At 38.2% G+C, this 22,008-nt stretch overlaps 1 protein-coding gene across 5 annotated transcripts in view; it reads left to right on the top strand.

The window, feature by feature from the left end:
- LOC128656094 (kyphoscoliosis peptidase-like) overlaps positions 1-19,095 on the top strand; it is a 31,312-nt gene extending 12,217 nt beyond the window's left edge. For all 5 annotated transcript variants that reach the window (XM_053709782.1, XM_053709785.1, XM_053709783.1 and 2 more), the window contains 4 exons: positions 483-600; positions 2,450-2,638; positions 11,724-11,914; positions 15,612-19,095. In XM_053709782.1, coding sequence (XP_053565757.1) covers positions 483-600; positions 2,450-2,638; positions 11,724-11,914; positions 15,612-17,998 — 2,885 coding nt within the window. In that variant the 3' untranslated portion in view covers positions 17,999-19,095. The remainder of the gene's footprint in view (positions 1-482; positions 601-2,449; positions 2,639-11,723; positions 11,915-15,611) is intronic.
- The last annotated feature ends 2,913 nt before the right edge of the window (positions 19,096-22,008 follow it).

The following is a 22,008-nucleotide window of genomic DNA, read 5'->3' on the forward strand; positions in this document are numbered from 1 at the left end:
GAGGATTTTAATCTCATAGTTTTATCTCCTCTATAACCTAAATGAATATAACATATTTTGTAAACTTAATAGAATCTATAGGTATACTCAATAATATTAACTCATTTCCTACGTACGTTTTAACTGTTTGTTTTTTTATTTTGAGTCGTTAACTTTAGCAGTAGTGTGAGCATAATGTAATGTGGCCCCTGGATACTCACCATTAGTGACTGGACCTCCATACAATAAATGCAGATGTCCCTGCGCTAAAGCTATTCTACTATAGGTTAGCTAAAAGATAGACAGATGGACAGACAGACATATATAGAAAAGGTGCCATCTTATTTATCTTCTCTCTGTGTATCATCTTGGTCTATGATCTTCCAAAACTCGCCATTAAGTCCCATTGACCTCCTAATTTATGTATGTGTTTGTTTGTATATATATATATATATATATATATATATATATATATACATAAAACATTTGTTGTTTACTTTCAGAATATGACTTGGAAGGTCTGGAAAACAAGTCAAAAAGGTCTGGTGACCCAAGTCTAATTCTGCAGACTGGAAAGGGAGCCTGTGAAGGATACGCAGGTCTGTTTGAGAGCATGTGCAGGTAAGAGACAGTACAAAACAAAATAACAAAATAACAATCTTAACCCTGTAGTAAAATATACTGCTTATTTGAAATTCAGAGTAAGGGCGCCATGTACTAAATGGCGGGCGGACAGCTTCTCAACTCGCGAAGCTGTCCGCCCGCCTTCGCTACACACGGGCAGCGGATCTTTCGATCCGCTTGCCCGTATGTATCATTACACACTGATCGGATTGTGTAATGCCCGCCCCTTCAATCGCGCGACCAATCACGCGACTGAAGGGGCTGTCAATCACCGAGAGCGAGCGTGCTCTCTGTGATTTTGCTTCGCCAGCTAAGCTTACATTGCGAACCTGCCCCGCAAAGGCTCCGGAGCAGCTTTCGCTGCTTCGTACATGGAGCCCTAAGTGTTATTGCATTGTCTATTTATTATGCACTTGTCAATTCCGCAATTCTACAGTATTTAGTGGTCCATTAACACTTTAATCTCTATCAGAAACTGATATGATTATGATGATTATTTTTGTCCAGAACAGAAAATAATGTCTTCAGCTTCTACAAAAACAATATAACACGCCTTTTATAAAGTTTCTGCAATCTAGGACCCCAATTCTAATCTAAGCCTTAATAATCCATTGTATGAGCCTCTATTTGAAGTAGTAAAACCTCAAAAGATAACCAGTAAAAAAAAGCAAAAGATACCCAGCCAAAGGAAGAGTTAAACAGGATTTATTTTAATCATGTTTCAAATTAAAAAGTGTGATTTGCAGTATATTTATAACTGTAGAAACTGTTAATAGAAAGATGCTGTAATAAAGTTTTCTGATGGATTGGGGTGCTGCTTGTTGATTTGTCCCCGTGGAAGGTACATGGGGTGTTATTGCGTCATGAATACATTTGAAAATGTTGAGACAAATGGGTTATTGCCATGTTTCCTAATGGGGGTGACTTAACACAATAATCACTTAACACAATAATTATGTCTGATGGGAAAGTGGCAAACAGAAAGAGAAGCCAATGTGGGGACAGCAGCTACCTACCTGCCTCTGATAGCCCGGCTGTAGTTGGTTATTACTCCTTCACATGGTGACCTCAACAACTAACTAACCTGTCTTTGCAATGAAATGGCATCTGAAACTTACATTGCTTAGACTTCCTGACAAGTTCATTTAGGTAGCTTTCTACAGCTTCCAAAGCACAGTTAGGCAGTAATAGAAATATTTTAACCCCCCCCCCCCCCACAAATAATACAACATTGCCTTATTTCACGCACCCCCCCCCCCCCTTAAAAACATGAGGGAAACTTTTGTGAAGTCCAGTATCTTTTGAGGGGTGAAGTTTACATTCATACAAGCCACTTTTTTTTAATTTTATTGTTTATTTTTAGCGGGACAATACCCTACAAAGATTAGGAATTAGGGACAGCTAACACAAGTCACATGATTACTTTAACATTCAATCACATGCAGAAATGAAGCAAAAAAATCAAATACATATCTTAAAAAAGTCCAAAAGATAGCTCTCAATGTGTAATTAGAATATGAAATCATGTGAAGAAGTGATGCTTTGGAAATGGCAAGTGACAGGAGTTCTCTCACTTTGTATGATAACTATCTTGAAATTATGGATGTTTGCCATGTACTGTTATGAATATTGTGTTAGAAAAAGCCAACATGTATTCCTACTATTGAGCTTGCTGGTAGTGCCAAGCCCTACAGCACAGAGCATTTATGACAGTTACTAGCATATGTATTTACTAACCTTTTTTAATAAAGGGTTCCACTTAATAATAATAATAATAATAATAATACTACATTATGCTGCTGTTTGTTGTTATCCATTAACACAAACATACTTCTCTTTCCACCAGCCTTGCAGGTATTCAGTGCGTGAAGATCGGGGGCTACTCTAAAGGTTACAATTACGTAGTGGGGCAGACATTCTCAGGAGAGACCAACCATGCATGGAATGCTGTATATCTCAACAGGAAGTGGCATCTGGTGGACACCACATGGGGAGCTGGATTTGCAGATAGTAATAGCAATACATTTAGCTTCCGGTAAGCGGAAACCATTCTTTCAGTACTGACTGGCTTTGGACTGATAAACATGTGTATATGTGGTTGTAACAGGTTAGATTTAAAGAGACAGTCTAGTCAAAATTTAACTTTCATTATTCAGATACATAGGACATGTAATTTTAATCAACTTTTCAATTTACTTTTATCATCAAATTTGCTTTATTTTCTCTTGGTATTCTTAGTTGAAACTAAACCAAGGTAGGCTCATATGCTAATTTCTAAGCCATTGAGGGCTGCCTCTTATCACATGCTTTTTAAATTGCTTTTCACAAAAAGAGACATGCTTGTTCATGTGGGCCATATAGATAACACTGTGTTCAGGCACAGAAAGTTATTTAAGATTTAGAACAACCCAACGCTAAATGCAAGTCAATAGATAAACAGTCACAGTCATGTGATCAGGGGGCTGTCAGAAGGTTCTTAGATACAAGGTTATCACAGAGGTAAAAAGTATATTAATATAACTGTGTTGGTTATGCAAAACTGGGGAGTGGGTAATAAAGGGATTATGTATCTTTTAAAACAATACAAATTTTATTGTAGACTGTCCCGTTAAATAGCATGAAATATTCTTATTTAACCAGTTTTGCACAGGAAACATGCATCATTAGATTGTTTATGAATTGCTAAGGCCTAGAGCATATATTATTATACTTCTTCAGAGCAAGATGAGTCACATTATCAAGGAGAGAATTAATATTTAGCGTCACTTTTCATAATTTACATGGAAACCAAAGGTTTCTCCTGATTCATATGTTGTTGAGAAACATTGCTTGGTCTGTGGAAGATAGTGCAGTGATCCTCCACACCATGAAAGTAATGCATTGTATAACAATCATCCTTTAATGGAAATGTGTATTTTAGCTGTTATTTGTGCATTAAATAAGGCCTCATATGTCTGTACCATGGCTAAAGAAGGGAGAGAACTACACAGCCTTCCCTTCACGCCAAACATTTTCACAATCCTGGGTGCAAGTGAGCTAAAAGTGGGTTTTTGAAGACAGGAACAAGGAACTAGCGCCTAGATTTAGAGTTCTGCGTTAGCCGTCAAAACCAGCATTAGGGGGTCCTAACGCTGGTTTTGGCCGCCTGCTGGTATTTAGAGTCAGTCAGGAAAGGGTCTAACGCTCACTTTCCAGCCGCAACTTTTCCATACCGCAGATCCCCTTACGTCAATTGCGTATCCTATCTTTTCAATGGGATCTTTCTAACGCCGGTATTTAGAGTCTTGGCTGAAGTGAGCGTTAGAAATCTAACGACAAGACTCCAGCCGCAGAGAAAAGCCAAGAGTTAAGAGCTTTCTGGGCTAACACCGGTTCATAAAGCTCTTAACTACTGTGCTCTAAAATACACTAACACCCATAAACTACCTATGTACCCCTAAACCGAGGCCCCCCACATTGCCGCCACTCTAATACATTTTTTTAACCCCTAATCTGCCGACCACACACCGCCGCAACCTACATTATCCCTATGTACCCCTAATCTGCTGCCCCTAACACCGCCGACCCCTACATAATATTTATTAACCCCTAATCTGCCCCCCCAACGTCACCGCTACCTTACCTACAATTATTAACCCCTAATCTGCCGACCGGACCTCGCCGCTACTATTATAAAGTTATTAACCCCTAATCCGCCTCACTCCCACCTCAAAAACCCTATAATAAATAGTATTAACCCCTAATCTGCCCTCCCTAACATCGCCGACACCTAACTTCAAGTATTAACCCCTAATCTGCCGACCGGACCTCACCGCTACTCTAATAAAATGTATTAACCCCTAAAGCCAAGTCTAACCCTAACACTAACACCCCCTAAGTTAAATATAATTTTTATCTAACGAAATAAAATAAATCTTATTAAATAAATTAATCCTATTTAAAGCTAAATACTTACCTGTAAAATAAACCCTAATATGCTACAATATAAATTATAATTATAATGTAGCTATTTTAGGATTTATATTTATTTTACAGGCAACTTTGTATTTATTTTAACCAGGTACAATAGCTATTAAATAGTTAATAACTATTTAATAGCTACCTAGTTAAAATAAATACAAAATTACCTGTAAAATAAATCCTAACCTAAGTTACAATTAAACCTAACACTACACTATCAATAAATTAATTACATACAAATACCTACAAATAAATACAATTAAATAAACTAACTAAAGTACAAAAAATAAAAAAGAACTGTTACAAAAAATAAAAAAATAATTTACAAACATTATAAAAATATTACAACAATTTTAAGCTATTTACACCTACTCTAAGCCCCCTAATAAAATAACAAAGCCCCCCAAAATAAAAAAAATGCCCTACCCTATTCTAAAATAAAAATTGAAAAGCTCTTTTACCTTACCAGCCCTTAAAAGGGCCTTTTGCGGGGCATGCCCCAAAGAATTCTGCTCTTTTGCCTGTAAAAAAAACATACAATACCCCCCCAACATTACAACCCACCACCCACATACCCCTAATCTAACCCAACCCCCCCTTAAATAAACCTAACACTAAGCCCCTGAAGATCTTCCTACCTTGTCTTCACCACGCCGGGTATCACCGATCTGTCCAGAAGAGGGTCTGAAGTCATCCTCCTACCTGGGGCTGAAGAGGTCCATCATCCGGCTGAAGCCTTCATCCAAGCGGGGGCTGAAGAGGTCCATCATCCGGCTGAAGTCTTCTATCAAGCGGCATCTTCAATCTTCTTTCTTCCTGCTCCATCTTCATCCCGCCGACGCGGAACATCCATCCTGGCCGACGACTTCCTGACGAATGACGGTTCCTTTAAGGGACGTCATCCAAGATGGCGTCCCTCAAATTCCGATTGGCTGATAGGATTCTATCAGCCAATCGGAATTAAGGTAGGAAAATTCTGATTGACTGATTGAATCAGCCAATCAGATTCAAGTTCAATCCGATTGGCTGATCCAATCAGCCAATCAGATTGAGCTCGCATTCTATTGACTGTTCCGATCTGATTGGCAGGTTTTTTTTCAGCTCAAACGGCCCCATTGTTTCCTATGGGGGAATCGTGCACGAGCACGTTTTTGAAGCTGGCCGCGTCCGTAAGCACCGCTGGTATTTAGAGTTGCAGTGGCGGTAAATATGCCTGTACGCTCCCTTTTTGGAGCCTAAAACAGCCCTTCTGTGAACTCTAAATAACAGCGGTATTTAAAGGGTGCGGGGGGAAAAAAAGCATGCGTAACTAACGCACCCCTTTGGCCGCAGAACTCTAAATCTAGCCGTAAGGGAATGGGGTAAATTAAGTTTTCCTCTTTTGAGAAAGACTCTGGCAGCTGAGAGTTGCCAGTCTTGAAGGCAATAATGTTATAGCGCAGTTATATCCTTTTCTTTTTTTTAAGATGCATAAAGTGCTTCATTTTTCTTTTAAAGATGGTTTGCATAATTTAACTATGTTGATACTTACACATGATGTGCCGTTGCATTGTAAGATTTTTCTATTACATTTTCAGATAATCTGTTTTCGGGGCTTAGACCTTTGAATTTACAAATATTTTGTATTTTTTGTGCATTAGGTAACAAAGTATAGGATTGTAACTTTTTAAAGCCCTTATACTATGATGGTCATGTTCTCTCCATAGTGCCATAGATAATGTTGTTTGCTCCACTAGCTCAAAGGCTCCAGGAGTGGGATGTCCAGTCCCCAGGGAGGGGGTGATATTATACTTCCATAGAATAATTGCTATTTAGCTGCTATGCAGAACCCCAACTTTAGTCTCTTTTTGATGTGTTATATTTAATATTATATATTATATTTAATTTAGGATTTAGTGGATCGCAAGAGGAAAGTAAGCTCTATGGATAAATGGGAAGATGATATTAATAAGAATTCCTCCATACAATAGTGGGGCACCATTTTGCACAATTGTACAACTTTACATGTAGTGCTAATTTGCAAGAAACAACACCAAGGCACAGATGACACCTAAACCCTACTTGTTTGTTTCCTAATTAACTCCTTTTGTAGAAGGCATGTTTTAGAGGTTGTGTGGAAGTAAAGACATTTCTTATTGCTCATATGCTCTCTGGGATCAAGTGTCAATTTTATTGAGCCCTGTACTTAAAGGGACATGAAGCCCAAAATTGTATTTTATGTTTTAGATAGAGCATACACTTTTTTTTACAGCTTTCCAATTTACTTCTATTATCAATTTTGCTTCATTCTATTTGTATCCTTTAGTGAAAAAGCAACAATGCACTACTGGCAGCTAGCAATACACATTGGTAAACTAATAACAAAAGGCATATATTTGCAGCCACCAATCAGTAGCTAGCTTTCCTCTCCTGAGCCTAACTAGGCATGCCTTTTAACAAAGGATGCCAAGATAAATAAGCAAATTATATAATAGAAGTAAATTAGAAAGTTGTTTAAAATTGTATGATCTATCAGAATCATGAAAGAAAAATATGGGGTTTCATGTCCCTTTAATATGAATATACAATTGACTCTGCAACCACTGAAGAGAAAGCATAAACCTCTTAATATATTCATTGCTATAGGGTGTACAGCACTGTTCATAGCAAAATAATGGAAAACCAATATTCCACATTTTTCTATTGTTCAAGATAAAATTATATTTTACTATCAAATGGAAGATGTCTGGGCTGACTCAATTATAGGGAAGAATTTCTTGCACTATAGGAATATTGGATTTTACATATAGTTAAAGAGGAAGTGACTACTATTGCAGTGTTTTGTGTAAGATAATCCAAAAAGTGCTGTGGGGGCTTAGCGGAAGCAGACGATACTTGGAGCCTGAGCAATTTGACCATTAGCGAACAAAGTTGCATGAACCATTTTCATTTACTATTAGGTTTGTTTAGTTCAGGGGTGCCCTGCCCAATAGGACAATCGTGATCTACCATTTGATCACGAAGGAAATGCTGATAGATCATGGCCAGCTCTTTAATTGGTCCCGCTGGCGGGCCTACTCGCATAAGCAGAGCGTCACCTCTCAGGCAGCGTTGTCGTGTCATTTGGCTGTTCCCGAACCAGGTGGGAAAGTAGCTGATGTTGATTGGCTGCCTGTGAGGGAGACATCACGCTAGTGGCTTGTGGGAGAAGTCGGCGGGAAGAAGAGGCCATTAATGGCATGTGGAGGATTTCTGTAGTGGAGGATTTCTGTAGTGCAGTGTGCGGTATTCTTATTTTCTGTATGTATACTTTAACTACTGTTTATATTACTTCAAAGTAAATTCTTAACATAACTATTTCAAGGCTTGTTCCATCTGACTGCTTTTGGGCCAGACATCCTGCCTGATTTTATTACCCTCACCCTTACCCCCACCATGTGTTTAACTCTCTCCCCTCTTCACTACAGATAGCTTTTAAACTAAGAAAAGCTATCTGTAGAGAAGAGAGGAGAGATTTGTTGTTGATTTAATGTATTTTTTCTAAGAAACAGTGTGCTTTTTTTAGTTGGATCGCAGTTGAAAATTAGTGTGGTCACCCCTGGTTTAGTTTGTCCAGCCATATCTTTGTTGTTGATACAATTATGACCACTATAATGAACTCTGTTGTAGAAGGATTCAGGGGGGTCGTTGCTAATTTGTAATGTAGACAACTTGCAAAATTGTAAAATGCAATAAAACTTTTTGTTAATAAAACAAATCATGAAAAACAAATTTTGATATACGAGGAAAAGTTGAAGTTTATCAACTTGTAGGGAGACTCTTTAGAAACCATCGTGTAGGAAGTCAAGTATTAATGGAATTCCCTAGTGAGGAACACTTTGAAGTTCTTATGTTACATGTTTACTATACCTGGATCATGTACAAGAATACTTAAATTGCCTGTTAGACAAACCGTTCTTATCTTATCTTTGAGTATCGATAGCTTCAATGTAAGAAATTTAAAGCCTGGATGATCCCCAGGTTCATGAATAAGTACATTAATTGCTATAGTTAGATTACAAACAACTTGATCATGATACAAAAAATACAGCTACCTTTATTTATTCCTATATGTTCTTTAATAACCTTTAGTAACTTGGCATACAGATGAAAGTTAAAAAGCACAAAATGGCCGTATCATCTTTGAAGGTCACTTTCAGTTTCCTAATAAATTAATAGAACTTTAAAGCTTGCCTGGATGGCAATATTAAAGGGACAAGAAACCCAAATTTTCTTTCATGATTCAGAGCATACCATTTAAAACAACTTTCCAATTTACTTGTATTATGTAATTTGCTTCAAACAAATTATACCTTTACAATGAAGCAAATTACATAATATAAGTAAATTGGAAAGTTGTTTTAAAATGTTATGCTTTATCTGAATCATGAAAGAAAAAAAATTGGGTTTCCTGTCCCTTTAGACAATGAGGCCTATTTAACAATTGTCTATCGGACCTGATCCGACAGTGCGGATCAGGTCCGACAGACATCGCTGAATGCGGAGAGCAATAGGCTCTCCATATTCAGCATTGCACCAGCAGCTCTTGTGAGCAGCTGGTGCAACGCCGCCCCCTGCAGACTCACGGCCAATCGGCCGCCAGCAAGGGGGTGTCAATCAACCTGATCGTACTCGATAGGGTTGAATTCCGGCGATTCCTGTCCGCCTCATCAGAGCAGGCGGACAGGGTTATGGAGCAGCGGTCTTAAGACCGCTGCTCCATAACTTGCGTTTCTGGCGAGTCTGAAGACTCGCCAGAAACACAGCCCTTCAAGCTCCATACGGAACTTGATAAATGGGTCTCATTGAATGCACTCCTTCCAAACAAAAAAATAACTTGCCCTTGAGTGATATATAATAAAGAGAGATAATGCTTAGAATTTAGTCATTCTTGCAACTGCATGTCTGATTTTAGGATAGGTGTTGTTACTAGATGCCATAGTTTGGCTTGCTGCTGTTATATCATTTTTGATCCACACAGGCATACAAAGGTTGGAATGGCCAAAGGAGTTATTAGTTGAGGATGAGATAAATATGTCCCACTTTGATGTATGTGATCTGATGCATGCTCCATCAGAGTGAATATGTCTCTCAGTCACTTGTAGACAATATCAGTATGAGTGTTAATCCCAGGAGCTGTGGTTGGATGTTAGTATAACCCAACATGAAGCCCTGGAAAAAACTTTTGCAGAGATTAAACAAATACTAAAAAAAGGAATTTGTTGAAATATACAATGCCCCTTTATAGTAATAGTAAAGTCAAAATTTAATCTAAATGGATTTTATAGAGCATAACATTTTAAACGATTCTCCAATTGACTTCTATTATCAATTTTTGTTCTCTTGGTATCCTTTGTTAAAGAGTAACTCTATGTTAGCTCAGGAGTGTGCACGCTCCTAAGCTCCATATCAGCCTACCTATCAATACTCCTCGACAAAGGATACCAATAGAACAAAGTAAATTTGATAATAGATGTAAACTTGAAAGCTGTTTAAAATGCCATGCTCTATCTGAATCATTAAAATTTAATTTTCACTTTACTGTCCCTTTAACATATAAAAAGAGTTAACAGGGTTGAATCAATTTGTGTAACAATAAATTAGTTAAATCACATTTAATGCCTTATGTAATAGATTTCAAACAGAACTGTGCACAAATTTTTAGATGCCATTCAGGAACTAAGATTCTACGGGGTAGATTTATTAAATGTCCGCCCAACATCGCTAAATGCTGACAGCATACGCTGCTGGCATAGTGAAATGCTTGTGCAATGCCGCCCCCTGCACATTTGCGGCCAATCGACCGCTAGCAGGGGGTGTCAATCATCCCGATCAGATATGATTGCTGTCCACTACCTCAGAGCTGACAGATGAGTTAAGGCACAGCGGTTTTATGACAGCAGCTTCTCAACTTTTGTTTCCGGTGAGCCTGAAGACTCGCGCAGAAACAGCTGCAATCACAACTTAATAAAATGGCCTCTAAGGGTTATCTTCATGATAACTTTCTCCAGATGGAAGAAAAAAAAGATATGACTGTCCCAACCATAACAATATAAATGTAGGCAAAACTATTGTATATTTACAGTTATAGAACTTTAAAGAATGTGTATATTGAGTTAAAGTGATTGTCAATCCTAGCGTTTGTGAAATGCTAGGATTGACCATTGGAACAAATAAAGGGGACTTTCATACATGATGTATAAAATACTTCATGCTGAAAGCTCCTTTATTTGTTTCAAGCGTTCGCCGCACTGAGTCACACATTGCCAAGCCAGATTTCCCGCACGACAATTAGCTAAGAGGTAAAAACTTCACCTCTTAAGAAAAACAGCGTTCTGCCATTGGCTGCCCGAGCAGCTCAGTGCGGTGAACGCTTAAAACAAATAAAGTCCCTTTTATTTGTTCCAATGGTCACTCCTAGTGTTTCACAAACACTAGGATTTACCATCACTTTAAGTAACTGCTGTATAACTTTTCATTGACCACATGATATAAAGAGGACAAGATATCTGTCAGAAGAATCCTGTTATGAGAGATCCTAAGAGTGTTGGTTTATTTTTTGCAGAAATGGTTGCATAGGTTCTCTGCTCACTGTAAACTGTTTTTATAGTGAATTAAATATTAACCAATTGTTCAATAATTTGACATCAAGAAGACCATGTTACTACACAAATTAAAGAGGTGTCCCTTCTCCAAATGATGGTTTTAGAGATAGAGATATAGTTTTAGAGCCCTCACGTAATTTATTAAACTAACTGGAGTGTCTAATGTGTTAGGAAACAAATATTTTCATATATTAAACAGAGAGCCAAAAATGATTATTTCAAATGAGGGGTGTTATGCCCTTCTAGGTTGCATGGAGTTATGGGATCTATTACTGGCTATCCCCATAAATTAAACTCCACAAGTGTAATGATTCATTCTCTCTCTCACTGTGAGCACCCATGACAGGGATAGTCCTAGTTTTGTGCATTTGAATTTCTTCTATATTAAATGATTTGTACATTAACAATGTAATAGAAATATGTTAGGCAATCAATGGGTTAAAAAAAAAACTCCCTTTTTTTTTTTAAAGATCGAATGTTCACAAAATGTTGAACCGTAAAATAATTTTAACAGAATGAAACTTTCTTTTTTACCAGCTACAATGAGTTCTATTTTCTGACTCACCCTGCACTGTTTATAGAGGAACATTTTCCTGATAACCAGAACTGGCAGCTCCTGCAGGTGCCTCTTTCACTGAAGCAGTTTGAAGGAAATTTGACTCATAAAAGCAGCTTCTATAATGCTGGGCTTACTGCATCTTATCCAGAGACTCTACAGGTGGAAACAGGTACAGTTTTAGCAAGGAACAAGGTTTGTGTAAAGAACTAAAGGTTATCACAAATACAGATAATTGATTGCAGTGGCTAAGGAAATAGGTCTCAGAAATTATATGGTATCCTTTATCTTTTAAGTATCACTATGGTGTAGTACAGGGTACAAGTAATATATACAGGCACAGAAATCAGCTCACGCATAGGACAGCACTAAAAAACCTGAGTATTAAAACTCACAATATATTAATATGCCAATGTAAATCGCTGCTTAGTGAAACATACAGCTCTGGAAAAATTAAGAGACCATTTTCAGTTTCTCTGGTTTTACTATTTATAGGTTGGTGTTTGAGTAAAATGAACATATTTGTTTTATTCTATAAACTACTGACATCATTTCTCCCAAATTCCAAATAAAAATATTGTCATTTACAGCATTTATTTGCAGAAAATGAAAATAGGCAAAATAACAATACAAAGAAGCAGTGTTTTCAGACATTGAGCTGCTGGTGCAACGCCGCCCCCTGCTGACTCGCGGCCGATCGGCCGCCAGCAGGGAGGTGTCAATCAACCCGATCGTATTCGATCGGGTTGATTTCCGGCGATTCCTGTCCGCCTGCTCAGAGCAGGCGGACAGGGTTATGGAGCAGTGGTCTTTAGACCGCTGCTTCATAAGTTGTGTTGCTGGCGAGTCTGAAGACTCGCCAGAAACACTGCCCTTCAAGCTCCGTACGGAGCCTGATAAATGGGCCTGATTGAATAATGCAAAGAAAACAAGTTCATATTTATTTTTAAACAACACAATACCAATGTTTTAACTTAGCAAGAATTCAGAAATCAATATTTGGCGGAATAACCCCGATTTTCAATCACAGCTTTCAAACTTCTTGGCACGCTCTCCACCAGTATTTCACGCTCTCCACCAGTCTTTCACATTGCTATAGGGTGACTTTATGCCACCTCTGGCAAACTTCAAGCAGCTTGTCTTTGATGCTTTGTAACCATTCATCTTCCTCTTGTTATAAATATAGGCATAGTGAGGATTAGATTGTAAAATCAGTCATCTAAATAGTAACTTTACAGGTTACCAAGTGAATACTCTTAAACCAATTTTTTCAGGAAGAACAAATATTTTCTTTGGCGTTGTGTAGCAATTACACACAGTTTTGAACTTTAAATAGCAAGCACAAGAGCAGTCCCACAGTTATGTGTATTCTATTTTTCCTTAAAGGGAACTTTATATTGTGGCTTTTTTATACAGCAGTCCAAGTCCTTAAAGGGACAGTTTACTCAAAAATTTTCTCCCCTTTAATTTGTTCCCAATGATCCACTTTACCTGCTGGAGTGTATTAAATTGTTTACAAGTAGCTCCTTTACCCTTATATTGGCATTTGAAATAGTTGATTTAGCATGTGGTATCCCCACCTATTCTGAAAGTTTGTGGCCGCAGGTCCCAGCTATAGATAAGCTTTGTAAACACAGCCAGCAGAAGAAATTACACTCCCAGTGTGATAAAGCAGAGATAAGGTAATAAAATGTTGATTTTCCATTGTTCTCTCTCAAAGTACTGGTGATTGTTTTATGTACAGATATAAGATAAAGAAGCAGGTATATGTACACAATGTGATACAGTAATGAGATCTGATTATACCTACAAGCTCAACCCATTTTATTAGGTTGTGGCTTCAAAACACAAAATCAGAGCTTTAACATACACAAAAAAAACATAAAAAGCTATTTTTTATAAAAAAAATTCTCTGCAGTTGGTAAAAAAAGCAATTGTAAACACATTAAGTGAAAAACTATTTTTCAGTATACTGTCCCTTTAATTAAGCAAACACCCTCGATCTTAAAGCTTTCATGCTGAAAGTTAATAGCGTGACTTATGTTTCTCTCTGTTTAATATTAACAGCAGATTATTGCTATAATCAGAGTTCTCTTAATGGTTTATGCTCCTTTCAATTAGCAGATTAAGACTTTAGAGTGGTTATGTACTTTATCCCTTGAGTAGCATTTATATAGTCCCAGATCCAGGTATTGATATACAGTTTCTAATTCTTCCTCCATATACTGCGTTTCTTAAAGATTTTCTATGCAATAGGCTGGGGAACTGGGATCATAATATTAGACTTTAAAGCCCCAAAATTTGGATTTTAAAGGATTTTATCATTTCTTCTGTACGGTCTTATTAGCATATCCTTGCCGTAACCAGAGTATCTACCTTTAAGTCTGTTTGCTCTCTTCAGATTCATATATGACAGCTATAAACTACTTATCTTAGAGCTGTATTCAGGCTCTCAGCATCTGTGTTTTTTTTGTTTTGTTTTTTTCCCCTCAGCTTTCTCCGGTAGACTGGCTCTGCTGTGTTTACCAGACTTTGTTGTGAAATGAGAATCCTTAGTCGGGTCACCGTGGTTTGGAGTATATATTATCTCCTACCCCTAGGGACGAATGATGGAGAGTGGTATTAGACTTCCAAATCAGGTGTACATGAAGGTGGTACTCCCACTCCTGCCCTTCGTGTGTTTAGCCCGGTGAGGGAGTTTCCTTCCTTTCTCCAAGGGCTTAATGATCTTGGGAGGTTGGTGGCATAGTTCTTTCACCAGCAGCGCAAATTTCATGCACCTGCTCCAGCTCCTCCCACAACGGAAGTCCATCCATCTTCCTCTTGATCAAATTCCAGAAGTTTTTAATGGGGATCAGGTCTAGAGATTGGGCCGGCCATGACAGGGTCTTGATCTGGTGATCCTCCATCCACACCATGATTGAATTGGCTGTGTGACATTGAGCATTTTCCTGCTGGAAAAAACAATCCTCATTGTTGGGGAACATTGTCAGAACAGAAGGAAGCAAGTTTTCTTCCAGGATAATCTTGTACGTGGCTTGATTCTTGCACCCTTCACAAAGATATATCTGCCCAATTCAAGCCTTGCTGAAGCCCCCCAGATGATCACCAAATCTTCACCAAATTTCAAAGTGGGTGGGACACATTGTGGCTTGTAGGCCTCTCCAGGTCTCCATCTACCCATTAGCTGGGCAAAGCTTAACATTTTACTCATCAGAGATGACCTGGAATCGAGACAGCCCAATCTTCAGACCTAACACCCCATTGAAAACCTCTGGAATATGATCAAGAAGAAGATAGATGGTCACAAGCCATCAAACAAAGCTGAGCTTCTTAAATGTTTGTGCCAGGAGTGGCATAAAGTCACCCAGCAGTAACGTGAAAGACTATTGGAGAGCATGCCAAGACTTTTGAAAGCTGTGATTGAAAATCAGGGTTATTTCGACCAAATATTAATTTCTGAACTTTTGCTAAGTTAGAAAATTAGTATTGTGTTTAAAAATGAAGTTTAAACTTGTTTTCTTTGCATTATTCAAGGTCTGAAAACACTTAATCTTTTTGTTATTTGACCAGTTGTCATTTTCTGAAAATAAATGCTCTAAATGACAATATTTTTATTTTGAATTGGGAGAAATGTTAGTGGTTTATAGAATAAAACAAAAATGTTCATAAATAGTAATACCAGAAAAACTAATAATTTTGCAATGGTCTCTTAATTTTTTCCAGAGCTGTATGCAAAAGCCATTACAGCAGGAAAAGGAATCAGTTTTCAGTCTAGGGATTTTGAAATGGGATGTTGTGAAAACCTTACATCAATTATTTTTCAAAGGAAAGTAGCAATTAACACTTTTTCCCTTTTTTTCCTAAAGTAAACGGAAAGGCTATGTTTTCTATTGAGGGCAGTTCTCCTGCATTATTTTCATTTATGCTGAATAAAACTGAGAAGCCTGGGCTAATCACACTTACAAAAAATGGAATGCAACTAGAGGTATATCCACAAGTGACAGGACGCCACAAGCTTGAAATCTACACAAAACCTTATGGAACATCAAAAGAGAGCTATGACAAGGTTTTAGAGTATATCATCCACTGTGGATCTGTAGTACCCACTTTCAGAATCCCCAAAGAGCTGGACATTATAGTTGGGCCCAGCTGGCTGACAGAAAAGAAAGGGTTTCTTCAGTTTAGTTGTCATGACCCTGTTATCAATACTGATGATGGGTGCTGCACAATTGGTTTCACACTATCAAAAAAGACAATTGTCATAGCAACATTACATTCTGATTCCATTAAACCTGGAGATGAGTGGAGATACGTTTTGCAGACAATGCGTGGAAACAGAACAGAGTTTAAAATCAACCTACCAAAACAAGGATACTATGCCCTCAAATTACATTACTCCACCAGCCCAGGGAAGTTTGATTGCTTTTGCAATTACCTTATTGTTTGTATGAACCCAGAAGTAGAATGGCCTCCCTTTCCGAGAAAGTTGCAGAATCCTGTTGGACCCTCTGCATTAATGGAGAAAAAAGGTCTTCTTCAGCCATCTCATCGGGACCCTATTATTTATACATCAAACAGCCAATGCTCAGTTTCCTTTATGTTAAAAGATGATGTTGCAATTGTCACAGCGCTCCTTTCTGAGGACATCTTGCTGGATCACCAAAGAGAAAGGCAATATGTCATACAGTCCCAAACTGGAAACCAGGTTGACCTACAGATTCGGCTGCCTCAACAAGGATCATATGTACTCCAGATCTTTGCTGGCAGCAAGTCATGCCCCACTGCTTTTGAATATGTCTGTAATTACCTGATTTGCTGTTCTAGCAGTGAAGTCACCAGTCCTACACAGGATACAGTTAATTATATTGTGGACAAAATTATGTTACTCAATCCATCTCAGTCGGGTTACATCATTGATAGTCCAAATGGGCTCTGCACTCTAAGCTTCTCTTTGGATAGAGAAAGAAACTGCTTGGCCACATTGCACAGTAATCATGCCAAATGGAATAAACAAATGGAACGAAGATACATAATGCAAGTTCAAAAGAAAGATCACGTTGAATTTCACATTCAGCTGCCCAGAGCTGGCTCTTATGATCTCAGAGTTTACACAGATAGCAGATTGCAACCTGGCAATTACGAGTTTGTCTGCAGCTATGTTATCTCATGTACCAACACAGATGTATCATGGCCAACTTTCCCAAGCAAACTACAGAATCCTGTTGGACCCTGTGTACTCTCAGAGAAAAAAGGCCTACTGAAACCATTGCTTACAGAACCGGTTATCCACTCTGCTGATGGGCGTTGCTCTTTAGCTTTCATACTCAAGAGAGATATGGGAATCTTCGCCAGGCTACAATCTGATGATGTACTTTTGACTGAGGAGGCAGAAAGGAGATATGTTTTGCAAGCCCAAAGACAAAAAAGGGTGGAATTCCATGTACAGCTGCCACAAGCTGGTATGTATGTTTTGAAAATATACACAGAGACAGAGCAGGGAACTTTCAAATTTGCTTGTAATTACCTTATTTGTTGTGTTAACTCTCAAGTTAATTGGCCTCTACTTCCACATGAACTAAGCAACCCTGCTGGTCCCAGCTGTCTCTCTGAAAAAATGGGTCTACTTCGTCCATCTCACCTTGAACCAATCATTTATACTGATGATGGTCGATGCTGTGTAAGCTTTACTTCGGACGCAAATATTGATATAGTGGCAACACTGCATGCAGATGACATACAATCAGATGATGCTCGAAGGAGGCATATATTCCAAGTTGAAAAGGAAGGCCAAGTGGAATTCCAGATCCGTCTTCCCAAAGGAGGAACCTATGTTCTGAAAATCTGCAGCAAAAAGAAGTCTGATCTAAGCAATGATTATGATTATGCCTGTAATTATCTCCTTTGTTGCTCTAACACAAAAATAAGGTGGCCATTCTTCCCAATGAGGTACAGTGCATGGAACAACTGTTATGAATTAATTGAGCCACTTACTGGAATCCTGCCAACAAACAGTGATGTCCGATTCAAAATCAAAGCAAGGCAGTTAGCAGCTGTGTCTGTCAAAGGCAAGAACTTCTATCCTCTCACATTAGGTGAAAATGGATGTTGGGAAGGGACATGCAGTACAACAGGAATCCAGGATGTTCAAGTGTTGGTGACAAACAATCTGAATAAAAGCTACACCTTGGTGCTAAGTTATCAAGTAAAGGATGTGAATCCACAGAGACAGTTAGAAAGTTTACCTTGTCCTTAGTTTAGCAAATGTGTATTTCAAGGCCTGTTCCCAGACAATATGAATCAAAATAAAGAAATGTCACTGCCACAGCTAATAGAGCACATACTGGACATGCAACAACGAGAGAATAAGATGTATGTTGTGACAGTTACCTTCAACTCATACCTCTTACATAGCAACTGAAAACATGACTCAGAAATGTCTATTGTCACAGTGTGCTGTTACATAAATTGTCTAATAAGGGCGTCTTATATGTAATCTTGATTGTGAATTTTGCTATCTTTCAACAACTAAATTTATGTGATTTAATAAAAAAAATAGGATGTACAGTAAATTCTGATAGTAGTCAGAATAATAAAGGTCACTGTTACCCCTGACTGTTTATGTATTATATTTATAATGTGTTAGCGATTAGCTTGTAACATTTTTGTTATTAAGATTGTCAGTTTTCCCAATCCTAAATGTGGAGAAAGGAGAAGAAAGTTTAGTTTATTGAACTTTTTTTTTCTTCTAATGCCAGAGTTTACTTTATACTGGCAAATAACACTGCTAAATTCACTAAGGGATGTCATTAGCCTCACCAGTTTTACAGGCCTCACCAGTTCCTATAGGAGCCAGCTCATAAATGTACAAGAGATATCAGAGGGAGGGCTTGACCAAAGTCACATTTCTGTTTCTCATCTCCGAGGCCTAGAAAGGATCCAGCAACACCAGGCTAAATTTAAGGTGTGGCTAGAGGAGGGAAGTGGAGGGCACCAACAGGTGTTTTATGGGGTTCTAAACCTGGGCACCTGTACCTAATTTTTAGGCCCCAGTGGCTCACTGGGTTTGTTGAGACCTCTGTTATTCTATGCAACTATTCCTCCCTCAACTATCCATTTTAGTTAATAAACTTCATGAAATAACATACACATTTGGAGATGGCGAGGTGAGTGAGGCCATAGAGTTCTCCTTGAGAACTCTGCACACCACGTAAAAAAATTAATCAGGAAATGCAGCACTATATATTACAAATACCACAGTTCTGTTATGTAACTGATTCTCAATTGTATTTTTTATTAAAATAAAAGTGATTTGTTGATTTTTTTACTTCAATTAAAATGTACTGCAAAATGTTTGTTTTGTTTATTTGTTTTGTTGTATCAATGAAACTTCTCCCCTATATGGTATGTTGTGAGTCAAACTGATAGAAATAACTGTAAATTATACAACAAAGTTCTATGGTGTTATATAAGCAATTAAATGTAGCATAATAATATTTAGAATAGCTTATTTTTCACTGTAGAGAAAAATATAGTGCTAAAGGACAAATTTGCTAAGCTCTTTTTCATGGTAAAAAGAAACACATTCTCCATTGATTCTGTCTTACATGCAAAGCCTATATTGCGTACATGATCAGCAGACAACATAAAACTGGGAAACAAACAAGATTTATAGTTACAATAAGTTATTTATGTTCAATGACAGCACAAGATGCATTGCCCCTCAGTAAGCAGCTTCATTCTGATATCAAAAGTGTTTGGGATTCTTCCCTGTTTCTAAAAGAACCTATCATAAACAACACAAATAACATACAGTATAGGCAAGCTTGCAGAGATGGTCTCTATATGATTTATTTTCCATTTGTACTGAGTAACATAACATGGCACTAGTGTAGTTCAAAGACGTGCCAAGATGAGGTTTCATGTGCTGTCACTGACAACATCAACAAATTCATTTACCATAAATATAAATCTTATTTTATTTGTCAATAAGTTTTTAAGGCTGCCCTGTCTTAGGACTAAAAACTTTCATCAAGATGTTATTATTGAGTATTTAAATATAGTTACACAGAAAATTTTGTGAACATATGGAAAGGGTCATATGATTAATTTGCATAATTGTTTAACAAATGCTTAGTTTTTATTTGATAAGGACAAATCCACAGATGGGACCTTAAATAGGGCAGGCCTGTGCTTGATCCAATAAATCATATCAATGGAAGAGCAAATCAGCTCTTAATCACCATATTAAAGATCTTAAGGTCCTTACTATTGCCAGAATGAAGAATAAAATAGTGACCTGATATAATTTGTGGCATGCAAATATTAAATCCACTAGATCTAGGACGGAGGCGGAGCTAACTCTGAAGTTGAACGGTCGCACATCTCAGCAGCTCCAGCTATACTATACATAAAAAACAAACTTGACGACCATTCAAACCCAAATATTTTACCACAACGAAGATCCGTAAGCTCAGATGACCTACACAGTTAAATCTAAAGAGAGGAATACTAGATAGATGATGCCTCACGGCCCTGGTGCTTATCCTGCTGACAGGAGATCTTGGGAACGGCCATCTTTTGACCGAAGCGGCAACTGACATGAAGAATGAGACCGGCTAAAGGCTAATCTTATACCTTCAATTTAGGTACCTACTGCACAGTCTTAATATGGAGGCTACAGCGTACATTATAGAGGAAATAAGTAACTTCCTAGAGGGCTGCCGCGATATGTGAACACACACTCAAAATGGGTTCCCAGCTAGCAGAAGCAATTTCTGCAGAACATGATGCCCTTAAACCCATCTCCACAACTGCTTACAAAGGCGGTGACGCTCTGGGGCCCCAGCGCTCACCACCTACTTGGCATGGAATAAGGAATGCTATAGAAACGGAGCTTGCAAAAGCAGCAAATCACACGAATGGATCGGACGTCGGAGGCAAAAAATCTAAGGCAGAGCGCTTAAGTATCCCAAGAGCTATCTACGTCGTAACAGATAGAACAGTCCGCATGATTCAAGTAAATCACTAGATGGCTGAAATACTTATGGCGAGGAAACGTCCTCAGTTAGCGATGGAGTTACCCTTCAAGAGACATCACAGTGAACAAGCTTGGTGCGTGGGAGACATGGTCTCTACAGCATTGTTTAGGACACATCGACCAGGAGCGCTGCAGAAGAAGTTTGGGGTTGCATGTTTCGCTGATGGGAGTCAGTATGCACAGTTGCAGGTGAAATACAGCTATCATCTGAGTCGGCTCTGGAGCACTGGAGTGGGGTAGAATACCCTACCTCTTCTGAAAGTAACCATCATAACCCTTTCATAAAGTAACCTACATAGTTTATTTTGCAACAGCTCATTCTCACCAGGAACTATTAATGAAGACAGCAATGTCAGAAGTCCCAGATCTTTAAATTTTTATGAGACAGCCTTGTTCCCAGTTAGATATCTAATGTTGATAACATATATTCTGCACTTCAAAGTTTATATTGCAAATATGAAGGGTCTCTAACTAGCCCAACATGGAGCTTGACCTATTATGGAAGGGGCTAACTGCTACAGCAATAGATTGTCTTTTGGCATAATAAATGATAAGCAAAACAATACCAGTTACCCTACCTCTTATGTTTTATATATATGCAATTGTAAATACCTACTAGTTTGGACCTGAGTGTATACATATATTTTGGCGATCGTTGTTATAGGTGTAAGGGATTATATATAGTGGCCATCTCATGTGTCAAGATTAACCTTCACAAATTTATATGAAGCAGTTCGGATGCTCAGTCTACGCCCGAGTATGAGTAGTTAGATTAGATTGCCATTAATATTTGAGACACACTAAAATTGTTTTTGAATGACCTATAATCCCCTATCCTGATCCTTACATGCTACCTCTTCTGAAGTATTTATATACATTCAGTGCATTAAGCGACGTTACTGGTCACTAAACTCAAGTAAAGTGACCTTGCATTCTATTCCGATCAGCCAATAGAATGCGAGGTCGATCCGATTGGCTGATTGGATCAGCCAATCGGATTGAGCTTCAATACGATTGGCTGATTGAATCAACCAATCGGATTTTTCCTACCTTAATTCCGATTGGCTGATAGAATCCAATCAGCCAATCGGAATTCGAGGGACGCCATCTTGGATGACGTCCCTTAAAGGAACCTTCATTCGTCGTTAGTCCGTCTGGCCAGAAGGATGTTCCGCATCGGAGGTCTGGAAGATGGAGCCATGGTTGGATGAAGATAGAAGACACCG

The sequence above is a fragment of the Bombina bombina genome, chromosome 4 (assembly GCF_027579735.1).
Source record: "Bombina bombina isolate aBomBom1 chromosome 4, aBomBom1.pri, whole genome shotgun sequence".
Lineage (NCBI taxonomy): Eukaryota > Metazoa > Chordata > Amphibia > Anura > Bombinatoridae > Bombina > Bombina bombina.